The 12955-nt window shown below is 32.2% G+C and overlaps 1 protein-coding gene across 1 annotated transcript; it reads right to left on the bottom strand.

Annotated features, from left to right (window-relative positions):
- Positions 1–301: 301 nt before the first annotated feature.
- LOC139485726 (cyclic GMP-AMP synthase-like receptor 2) lies at positions 302–12552 on the bottom strand. The gene is made up of 3 exons (XM_071270373.1): positions 12424–12552; positions 4058–4393; positions 302–2706 (listed from the first exon to the last, which is right to left on the bottom strand). Exons 2-3 carry the CDS (start codon positions 4386–4388, stop codon positions 1523–1525), a joined length of 1515 nt encoding a protein of 504 aa, XP_071126474.1. The 5' UTR covers positions 4389–4393; positions 12424–12552; the 3' UTR covers positions 302–1522.
- Positions 12553–12955: the final 403 nt, after the last annotated feature.

Raw genomic sequence — 12955 nt, 5'->3', positions numbered from 1 at the left:
ACAGGTACATGTTTAACGCAGTAGATGACTTACCTTTTAAAAAGCTACCTTAGTCTGGAAATTAAATGTGTCAATAAAAAAAATTACGTGTCAATCCTTTTATCCTGATTATTGGCAACTGGGGATTGGGGACTTTGTTCAAATTTGAATATGTTTTGTGTGTTATTATAATCTCTATCATCATTATTTAGTTCTTTCGTCTACAATATATGATGTTATCTGCGATGTTGTGATCTTCATGTTCTGTTGCACTGACATTATGGATATTTAGATGGTGTATGGCGTAAGCAAATAGAGAACGACTTATGAATCCTTTTATGTCTTGAAATAGGAAACAATTTGATAAAGGATCAACAAATAAACACAATACACTGACAGTGTTAAAAGTATATTGACAACCTAATTATTAAAAAAATTGTCAAAAAACTACTGTAACACTGGTTCTTAACCGATCAACAAATACGAGTCATTCAGGAAATGTATTCCTATTTTCCATTCAGTTGAAACATATTGCGTATATTATAACTTAGCTGAAGTATGAAACCGTACGTATCAGATATGATCTACATTGTATCAATATTTGTATGTACTGTGTTATTACAAAACTAACACCCCTACATAGAGCAGTCTCCTAGCAGACGTAAGTGATTTAATGTAAGACATGGGTATAGTTAGCTTCGATAGAATCCTCTCATTACAACGATATTAAAGTTCATATTATACATCCAACAGTTTTGCTTTCCGTACTTCGGCTGAGGGACAAATGTCAGTATCAAATTGCAAAGCATTTTCATAGTTCTGAAAGGCCGCGTTTTTATCCCCGTAAATCTCATAGCATACTCCAAGTATAGTATATGAATTTGAAGCATCATTTACTATTATCTCATATGTATTGTTATATAATGTTGAATGTAAATCGCGTAAAGCATGTTGGCTACTGAACATGTCACCAATATGGTGATAACATAAAAATCTTAGACAGTAAGAAAAGATGACAGGATGTATGTCAAATGCATTGTCTCTCACCTCTAGCTGTAGTTCCTCTGGTATTAATGACGAGTGTTGAAGGAACTTAATATTGCTTAAAACGGCTATTTTCATCCTGTCAATCAATGACATTTCAGAATTAACATTTTGTCTATACATGTTTATATATCGTAAATCATAGTTGCCAAAGCCTAAATCTTCATTTGTACTAGAAATACGTCCGAACACCACACTATTAGGTGAACACTTTGATAGAACATAATCTAACAGCCTGAGTGTTGCACCGTACTGTTTTATTACATAATAAAACGACGCATATAACAACCATCCAGACACAGCGTTTGTCTGCAAACCGTCTTTTAAATGTCTATGATACAGTTTATGTATGTTGTAGTTTGTGGTTGTTGTAGTTGTGGTCAGTGAAGGTAATTGTTGTGCTGCATAAAGACAAATATTCGCATATTGATGTTTACATACATCAATAATAAATAAAGACGATTCGAATTTAAGTAATGATTTGATAAATGTCTGTATTTTATAAGAATGTGAAATATCTGAAGTAGCAAATAACGTGCAAATCCTGTAAAATAGGAAATCTAGCATAATTGATGAATGTTCCTTGTTTGAACATAGTAACTGATAACATTTTTTTTTCGGGCGGAAAGAGATTATTCATCAATCCAACAATTCCGTCAAACTGTATGCTATCAATCACACTCAGTAGGAGTTTATTGTTATATGGAGTGATCTTTCCTAAGAACATATTATGCTCAGGTATAAAATAGTTCGGGCAATAACAGTTAATTATCCATGCTTTTAATTTATTTAAACAGAGAAAAAAACATTTGAATAAGTTCGGTAATTGAAATGTGTCAATATCCACTTCCTCTGAAACCCAGAATAAAGATGTCTTAAGAAAGTACGAACACAGTAAGTCTCTGACATGATCTTTTTTGTTAACTATACGCTTTAATGTTAATTTGAGAAGACCGTAGCAGATGAGTTGAGTGAAATTAAACGAATGAACAAGTATTTTTTCTGCCAAAGAAAAAGACAATCTCCATAATTTGTCGGTATATGATAATGTCTTAGGTCCTATAGGTACTAGCAAGCATCCGTAATTGATGATACTGTCAATAACAAAATTAGACGGCCATTGACGTCGACGACGGGATGCCCATGGCATCATGTTGTGAGGAAGATATCTACTCCATAGGCAGAATGCAAAATCATGTGTCTGTTCTTCATCTGATAGACATGGACCGTGTAAAGAGAACGGAATTTTACACATTTTCTTATGACTATCAATAAAGCTGTTTACTGATACATAATGCTTTTCATCGGCACCTAGAACAACAATGGATTCCCCAACATTTGCTGCTACCGTTCGAAGTCTAGTAAATCCTGGATGATCAATATCTGTCTCCATGATAAGTGTTGTACAATGTATTGGGTACTTGATATTCCTTTCATTTTGTAGTACGTCTACGTTACCGATTACGATCATTATATCGAGGTCACTGTCTGGTAATTGTAGTCCTTCTGCCAAACTTCCACTTGTTATAATTGTATTAAGAAACACACATTTATTTGTGATCATATCTGTTATGATAAAAAGTCGTTGTCTTTTTCGTATATCGATCTCAGTACCAACTATTTTTACTAGGTGTTCATATACGTATTTCTCTCTCGGTTCATTTCCGGCCCAAAGCAAGTTATCTATAAAAAAAAATCTTAGATATGACGTTCCTAGATAGTGAGTTACCTTCCCAAAACTTTTTTAAATGAGTCATTATTTAAGCGTCAATGTTTAACCTTATGTAGACTTTATGGACGTCATGCGTCTTATATTTTCAGCCAGTGACTTTTTACAACCAATGAACCAATACTATCATACTAGCTCTATCTTCATCAGAATATAATTGGCCTAGTATTCAGCAATTTCTTCACATACAAAAACGAAACGTCCTGTCATTTGTAGCAAATGCACTTAATTGACATGCCAAATTTTGATATGCAATACTTCTATAAAATTGCTTAAACACTTCTTAAATATATAAAAAAAAAGTTTTCATATTCTAATGAATATCATGACTAAGCTGTAATGTTGAGTTTAAATCTTTTTTTTAAACGCTTCTGACATGTCTGAATTAGGTAAATTTAGAAGACAGAAAAAAACCCAGTTAAGACACATTTAATATATAAGAGTTATTGCATTACTTATAAAGATTTTACTACCTTGTGATACTGTAGTTACTAAGCATGTTAGGTTATTGACGTTTTGACAAATTGATGTATAAATTTTGTATACCTTATACAGATATATATAATTTTTGATACCTTATATAGATAATATATATATATATATATATATATATATATATATCTGGGGGGTTTTTCAAAATTAAACTGTACACTATAAATTGACAAATATTTAACATATGCATATAATGTACGTCCATCTTTAAATTGTCTGTACCGAAACTGACATTGCATATTATTAAGGTAGACAATCCAACGAGTAATCAAAAGTTAACTTTCCTGACATGATATATTCAAATTATCAATTTAGTTCATCCTATCCCCTGGTTCCTGATTGAAATTGACCAAATGCGACAAGGTACAAGTTTTATAATTTAATACGCCAGACGCGCGTTTTGTCTACATAAAACTATCAGTGACGCTCGGATCAAAATAGTTAGAAAGCCGAACAAGTCCAAAGTTGAAGAGCATTGAAATCCCAAAATTCCAAAAAATGTGCAATACGGATAAGGTAGTATATGCATGGGTTAAAACAAAACATTAGTATTTCGAATAATTCATACGTCTTCAAACAGTAACTTTATAGAAATAACCATATATTTGATATTTATGTCAACACTGAAGTGCTGATGACTGGGCTTGCGATATTATCGGGGACGAAACGTCATAAACATAATTAAGGATGTGTTCTCCTTTTTAAGAATGTTGCTTTTTTTTACAACATCAACCTTTAGTATACAAATGTCATCATATATATATATATATATGTATAAATATATATTTAGAAATAACATTATAAAGTCATTACCTGTATTGCTCTCTGTACAGTTCTCTAAGTATTCAAGATATTCATTTGAAGATTTGTCAGGATATCTAATATTAAGTATCCTCTGTTCGTGTGTTTTCCTCCTTTCTAAACAAGCTTTATATGTTTGTTCAAACTGACTGATTGTCAGTCCGTAAACGTCATTTGAGATAACCATCCTTCCATCTAAAGATTGATAAAGTAATGGTGTAAATGTACGCTTTCCGCGGTATGGAAAACGTTTAACACCGTATTTTTCCCAATATGTGATTTTCTTCATTCCAAATAAATTTCCATCTTCATAATCGTCTTGGTGCCTTGAGTTTCTGTCCATAATGTCTGCACAAAATATATTTACTTGCATTCAGTCATGGATTAAAGTGTAGATAAACTCATCATAGATACATGCAGTACAATAAAAGTTTCATATAACTGTGTGAAATGTAACATTATCATATAAAGTATATTTAGAGCAAAAAACTTATATTTTAACAGTATAATGAAAAGTAAAATCACAAAACTACTAAACTCCGAGTAGAGTGAAGTTTACTATATTTTCCGTAATGGTGCTTAACGGGCTGATGTAAACAATTCATCATATGCTTCCAGATATTTTCATATGCCCTACTGTAACGTTATCGCATGATAGTCCGGTATTACAAGGCAAATTTCAATAAAAAATACCTCAATGATATGTTTTCAAAGAAATACATTAAAAATTACACGGAATCATAAATGTTAAATGAAAGACAAAAATATATACAGTAAAAATGTTTCAAAGTTATAAGCATAACTTAGAACGTTACTATGTCATGTTGACTTTTCCAAACAGTGTTCATTATGTTTTGTTGATTCTTGTATCGTCAAAATGATAAAATATATTACAGTCTAATTTTTCTCTTCTGTTAACGCATAATTATATAATAGAAAAGTTTCATATAGAATATACTACATATGGCGTAGGACGTCTTTAAACTGTTCACTTTTTCAAATTCTACTTGAAAACTACTCAAATGGATCAATATAATAAGTTGGTTTTTTTGTTGTTGAAGCATATGATAAATGTTCATAACAGGATCAGCCCTCGAGCCTTCGGCTTTTAGAGCTTATATTTAACCTTGGGCTGATAATACATCTGATATGAAAAATGACATGTAATATACAGATTAATACATGACATTTTTCATATGAGAACCCTTATCAGCCCTAGGTCATGAAATCAGTCCGACAGTTGACAGACTTGAGGGATAATTTTGACCATGGGCTGATAAGGGGTCTGATATCAAAAAATGATATGCTCTGTTATTTTTATCATATACTTAAAACAGCAGATATTATGGGGACGAAGTCCCCAATTACGGTAGAAAAATCAATAAAAAAAAAAAAAAAAATCGGGAAAATTTCCCGAATTTTTCATTCTACTAATGAACTCAAAATCGTTAACTTTTTTTTTCAGATCTAGTTCCTGTTCCGGTTTTCCCCGCATTTGCGCAGAAATCTGTCTTGTTTGCATGAGACTTTGAAAAGAAAATTATATGTATCAGTCTAGTAAAATATAAGATTGGAACTCAATACAATTTCATTTTTAATAATTGTTTGATTTGAAAAAAAACGTTACCTGATGAAAGCGTTTCTTTTGTTTACGTAATTTAAACAACACAGCTAAATCCCTAACCACAGAACCGAAATCGGGAACGTTACGGTATTTCCGTTTCCTTTATTAACATGTTTGAGGTAAGAAAATAATACATACAGACTTCGTCCCCATTCACAGGTTATGCCTGCCTCATATTATAGACAAAAACTTTTTTTTAAACTTAGGAAAAATGATTTGTTGTACTATTTGTTTTGCATTTTTAATAACATAGTTATCAAAGGTACCAGGATTATTTTCCTTATTCATATTTGTTTTCTTTTTATCCAACTTTTTTATGTTTTACACGAAAACGTAACATTGAGGTTTATTTTTATCGAAATTTGCAAAGTGACCTGGAAAGGTCTTGCGATAATGTTACAGCAAAGCATGCGATAATAACCGGAATCAGTTGATTTGAAACGGAAGCAGTTGATATAAACCGGAAGCAGTTGATAACAAAAGTCATATTACACGACTCAGGCAATTCTTCAAATTTAATGAATAAACATACATGTATGATCAAATAAGTTTTATCATGGGGTACAATTATTTTATTATTTTCTGCAGGTATATGATAAAATCTGATATTATATATCGAATAATTTCAGTTAATAAATAATTAGTTAAGATTGAAAAATCTGATTTCTGAATTGTTTTAACATCTCACACTTGCTGTTAAAGACATCTTAGTGACGTTTCGTATTATGTTGTATTGTATTGATCAAATTACCGTTTCTAACATACATGTACGTGTATCAATTTGTGTATGAGCATGTTCAAGTTAAGAGAACTTAATGTAAAAGTTTAAGGAATCTGACACAAAAAAGATAAAAACTTCCTGATGAAAAAAAATTGCAAATACTTGTTCTAGGTTATCTGATTCTTGTTGTACTAAACAAAGGAAGAGCAATTACTTATTTAAAGTGGTAAAAATGTTTATAAATATACAACAGGGAAATAATTAAAAATTAACAAGATACAAAATTATATTATATTTTTTTAATACAGATATTTCCCAGAATAAAGTTATTTAGTATTTCTTATTGTTTGGTAATCGGACACCTTTAACGTAGTATTTTTGCATATTAAAAGTAAACAGAACTATCAAAGACAAACAATAGGGATATTTGCCATGAGTGCAATTGTGGTAAATATTTATAAAGAAAATGTCAACAATTTGAGGCATTATGATTTACCATACGGCCATCAACCATGAGCTAAAACTAAGTGCATATGCAATTTATAAAGCTGTACATATCTCATGGTATGCTTTTAATTATAAAAAAGAACAATAAATTTACGTGCGGTATGCGTACGAATTTTCGGATCTATTTTAGTCTATTGTTTAACAATAGAATAAACTAGTTATGCAAATTAGTAAGGTATATAATAGATTGAAAACGGGTTTTCAAGTTTATCGAAGGCTGGGCGGTGACCACCCGACTTGCAGACAATTTTTCAAGATGTCCGATTCAGATCTAGACCTCGACGATAGAGAATTAACCAAGTCTCCTGACAAGTCAATTGAAGCCTTACGTTCGGCTGCTGAACCAACTAAGAGAAAAGGTAATTCAGAGCAAGATAGGGCACCTGAAGTTTCAAATGCAGATTTGTTTTCTTTAATGACCACTTATTTCAATAATAAACTTTCCGGCATAGAGAAGAATTTCTCAGATACTACAGAGACATTAGTATAGAGAGCAAAGAAAGCAGAGAATACCTTTAAATTTAAGGGGAATCAGTTACAATTTGAGCTTAACTCTGATATTCAAGATAGTATAAGCACAGCAATTGGTTATATTGAGAAGAATAGACCTAAAAAGGCAGTTAGGGTTTTAGAAGATTCGTCTGTTCAGCTCAAGAAGAGAAATAAATTAATTAGAATTGCGGATAAGTCCGAGGGCGGTTGGAGAACGGTGAACGAATACCTTTCAGATGAAGTGGCCAGTGACTCGGAGGACGAGAAAAGAATACGCGCAGCAGATAACAGGGCAGTTAAAAAGATCAAAGCAGAGAAAACAGATAAACGCAGCAGTAGAAAGCGTCCGGCAGAAGCATCTGGTTCAACAGCTCAAATGGCACATAATGGTACAGGTGGTTCTGATGCTACATTTCGCCTCCAGCCCTTTCGAGGGGGCTTGGCCGCCAGCGGCCAAAGTTTCGGCAACCAAAATAGCTTCAAGACCTCAGACGTCTGCTACAACTGTGGCATGCAAGGGCACTGGGCAAGAGACTGCAGGAAGGGGAAGGCAAGGACAGGACCTCCCAGAGGATCTTCTTCTTAAAGACCATAACAGTGACATTTTCAAGGTACAAGATTATGATATTGTCGAAACATTTTATGAATATGAAAATTGTAATTCTGATATTTATGTTAAAGGTCGTTTGAAAAAATCTATTAACTTTTGGAAACAAATTAATGCTTCAGATTTCATTTTGAATGTTATTACAGATGGTTACAAAATTCTTTTGGTTAATGAGCCCGAAGAAATATTCTTAAGAAATAACAAATCAGCATTTGATAACAGCGAATTTGTATCAAAAGCTATTTTAGATTTAATGAAAGGGGGCTTGATACGTGAGGTATCGAGTAGACCGCATGTGGTTAATCCTTTGACCGTCTCGACTGCGAAAAATAAACACAGGTTAATTTTAGATTTACGACACGTAAACAAACAGGTAGTCGATAGCAAGATTAAATTTGAAGATTGGAAAGTAGTTAAACAGTATTTATCTTCTAACTGTTTTGGATTCGTTTTTGATAAGAAATCAGGATATCATCATATTGATATTTTTAATGAGCATCAGAAATATTTAGGTTTCTCCTGGAAATTAGGAGGTGTAACAAAGTTTTTTGTTTTTACTGTACTTCCTTTTGGTTTGAAATCTAGCGGATATATCTTTACTAAAGTAGTTAGACCTTTAGTAAAACATTGGCGAAAGAAAGGAATCAAAGTTGTTGTTTATTTAGATGACGGGTTCGGTTTAGCCGATAATGAAAACACATGTAAAATGCATTCTGATTTAGTAAAGTCAGATCTTATAGCATCGGGGTTCGTACCGAACAGAGATAAATGTCACTGGACACCAACACAAAAATTAGAGTGGTTAGGTTTTATATGGAATTTAGATATATGTAAACTCAATATACCAGATAGAAAAAAGAATGATTTAATTGAATTAGTTAATATTATACTTAACAATTCCTGCAAAGTGAAAGTAAGATTGTTAGCAAAAGTAGCTGGTAAAATCATTTCTTTTACGCCGGCTTTAGGTCACATTACACAGATCATGTCGAGAGGTTTGTTTGAAGTTATAAATTTAAGACAAGATTGGAACCAATCTATTAATATAAATCATTGTAACGCTTGTATCAGAGATCTGATATTTTGGAGAGATAACATTTTTGAGTTAGAACCAGTTTCATTGTTGGGACTGGATTCTGAATTTTACATATTTACAGATGCAAGCAATACAGGGGCTGCCGGATATATTGATAATCTAAAACAGATTATGCATAAATCTTGGTCGGACGATGAGAAATTGAAGAGCTCCACTTGGAGGGAAGTCAAAGCAATAGAGTTGTCTATACTAAGTTTTGCACGTTTGCTTAAACATTGCACGGTATCGTTTTATACAGATAATCAAAACGCTGTAACAATAGTTCACAAGGGAAGTAAAGTACCAGAATTACAGTCTTTAGCTTTATCAATATACGATTGTTGTCGCAAAAATGATATTACTATTTTTGTTAACTGGATTCCAAGGGAACAGAATGAACAAGCAGACATGCTAAGTAGAATTGTCGATATTGACGACTGGCGTATTTCAGATGAATTTTTCACATTCTTGAATGATTTATGGGGTCCATTTTCAGTAGATAGGTTTGCTAGTTTTGAAAATACGAAATTACAAAAGTTTAATTCCTTATACTGGAACCCAGGTTCTTTATGTGTCGACGCTTTCACGTGCGACTGGTCCGGTGAGAACAACTGGCTAGTACCTCCAGTAACCGAGGTTAGCAGGGTTATAAATAATTTAGTAAAATGCAAAGCTAAAGGAACTTTGATAGTTCCGAATTGGCCTTCATCGCCATTTTGGCCGTTGATTTTTGACACTGGTCTAAAATATAGAAAGTACACATATGATGTGCTTCAGTTCAACGAACCAGAGAGAATTTTCGAATCTGGAAATAATTTGAACTCTATTTTTGTGAGAGGAGATTACAAAGGAACTATATTAGCTGTTTTGTTAGACGCTTCATATTGTTAATATTAAGTTTTTTATTTACAGAATTGTTTTTACTATATGAATATTGATGTAATGTGTGTGTGTGTTGGAAGTCACTGGACGTTATATGCTCTTTGGTCACTGGACTAAATCTTTTAGTAATACTGTATGGTCACTGGACCTGATTGATATGCATTGATTCAGGTAAATATGTTATGTATGTAATAGAATTTTTATCTTTTTACAAAAAGATTATAATTACTGTATATCTATTTTTAGAACATTTTTTCGACTGGATTCTGGTCACAGTTAAGTTCGGTTAAGCACACAGAACTCAGATTACTTTACTCAAATCTAAATGCAACTGTCTTAGATTCGAGGGCCAAGACGACTGTTACAAAATATATTGGAGGTTTCAAACGTTTTTTAAAGTGGACACAAAAATACAAAGAGATAACTTCAGTACTTCCGTGTAATAAACTTTATGTGGGTTTATACTTGCAACATTTGATTGAGTCATCCGAAGGTTTTAGTTCAGTAGATACAGCATTTTATAGCATAAAGGGCTCATCGTATTGCTGGCGTAACTGATCCAAGCGAATCTGAACTAGTCAAGAGTATACTAGAAGGTGCTAAGAGAATACTATCTCGTCCGAAAAAGAAAAAAGAACCAGTTGACTCGAATTCAATGATTAAACTGTTTGATAAATATCAAGATCGTAACTCACTAAAAGAAGTGCGTTTATTGTTAATGTGTTCGTTAATGTATACAGGATTTTTGCGTTTCAACGAGTTATGCAACATCACAGCTAAAGACATAGTTTTTCATAATTCGCATGTCAATATCTTTATTCGTAAGAGCAAAACAGACTGTTATAGACATGGTAATAATGTCGTTATTTCTAGATTAGATAGTTCCTACTGTCCTGTAAAGCTTTTGCAAAGTTATCTAGTTTTAGCTAAGATTGAGAATAATTCAGAATTCTTTATATTTCGTGCATTGTCTTTTTTAAAGAAAACTAATTCTTTTATATTGAGAAGTAAAAATGTAAAAATTTCGTATACTCGAGCAAGAGAGTTAGTCAAAGAGGCCTTATCACAAATTGGTTTAAATGTAAACAAATTTGGTTTACACAGTTTCAGAGCAGGCGGTGCCACAGCGGCCGCTAAATATGATATACCAGATAGACTGTTTAAAATACATGGAAGATTGAAATCTGATTTAGCGAAAGATGGTTACGTATCAGATAGTTTAGAAAAACGATTATCAGTTTCTAAGAATTTAGGTTTATAACATTTTCACTTTCTGCTTTCTTTGTACGTCGAAATGGTCACCGTGCCTGTTAGTATCAGAACTATTCTTGTCTTATTTATATACATATATACAATATGAGTCAGTTTAGAACAGAAATTAGGAGCAGAGTTGTACAAGAAAAATAGAGCAATTTAGCACATAAATATGTTATGTTCGTTTGAACATCGTGAATTAAGAACATAAATAAATTTACGTGCGGTATGCGTACGAATTTTCGGATCTATTTTAGTCTATTGTTTAACAATAGAATAAACTAGTTATGCAAATTAGTAAGGTATATAATAGATTGAAAACGGGTTTTCAAGTTTATCGAAGGCTGGGCGGTGACCACTCGACTTGCAGACAATTTTTTTTGTATTGTTACATGTGTATAAGATGTTTGTAGTGGATATGTATATATAGTATACTGATTTTTGTAATGTTTATTTTATAGATTTGATATGATGAAGTGTTTATGCAGAGATGTTTAGGACATTGTTTGATGAAATGAAATGAAAGACATTTATAGAAAATTGATTACTAGTAGATTGTGAATTATGATGACAATATGAGTCAGTTTAGAACAGAAATTAGGAGCAGAGTTGTACAAGAAAAATAGAGCAATTTAGCACATAAATATATTATGTTCGTTTGAACATCGTGAATTAAGAACATAAATAAGAATATTCAAAACTATTTTTACAGCACAATCCCCGACATCCACCAGCTACTATTGACGTCACTCACTACCTGTTTTCGGGTTTAATGGAAAATTTCAGAACAATAGCTTCAAACTCATGGTCAAGATAATCTGACTTCGTAAATGAAAAGCATATGGTGGAATTTTACCAAATAAACTCAAGCATACATTTCTCTTTGATCCTATATTGCTGGACGTTAATCAACCAACAATAAATCAATCTATCTTCCTATTATAACAATTATTCGGATATGCTAAAAGAAGAATACACTTTACAGAGCCTTGCACAATATACATTTAGCACCAGTTCAGAAACGAATATAACTCTGAAGATGTAATAGCGCTATATTCACCATATGGTGACATGTGATTTGAGATAAACATATTAAATGAGACTGAGGTATATGCACTAATTTTTAATCAATATGAAGCAAGTATCATTCTTCCTGACCTTGCTAAAATACTTGTAGATTTCTAATAACATTTTTTTGCTATGAAACAACCCTTACCTTTCCTTTAAGTTAGATACAGTTGTAACCTCTTCTCATCACACCATTTCTTCTATTCATGAAGTAAATTTAGAAAGTTTAAAACTTAGAAAGAAAAACATCCTTAATGAAATCTATGAAACTCGTCCTGGATGAATTTCATTGGCTTACAATTTAACAGAAAGATGGAAAGATACTAACAATAAGTGTTTATCACTTGACATATGTATATGTACATTGAGGAAATACAATAAAATAAAATGAAATTGGCAACTAACTTTGTTTTCTTATTTCTCATTATGAAGTGTTATTCAAATATTTTTTGATCATATACATCGTTTTAAAGCTACATTTTGTGTAATAAGTAAAATAATCAAATCTAAAGAAAACGTACGTTTTTATGTTGTACTGGTACACAACTGTCCCAAGTAAGGGGCATGGTTAAGATGTGTGTGCTTGTCCCAAGTCAGGAACCTGTAAATCGTAGTTGCCGTTTGTTTTATGTAATACATATTTTTTTTTAATCATTTTTGTGCATAGGTTGGGCCGTTAG

The sequence above is a fragment of the Mytilus edulis genome, chromosome 8, assembly GCF_963676685.1.
Source record: "Mytilus edulis chromosome 8, xbMytEdul2.2, whole genome shotgun sequence".
Lineage (NCBI taxonomy): Eukaryota > Metazoa > Mollusca > Bivalvia > Mytilida > Mytilidae > Mytilus > Mytilus edulis.
The sequence above is the reverse complement of the archived record's forward strand: the minus strand, read 5'-3'. Positions and strand labels throughout refer to the sequence as shown.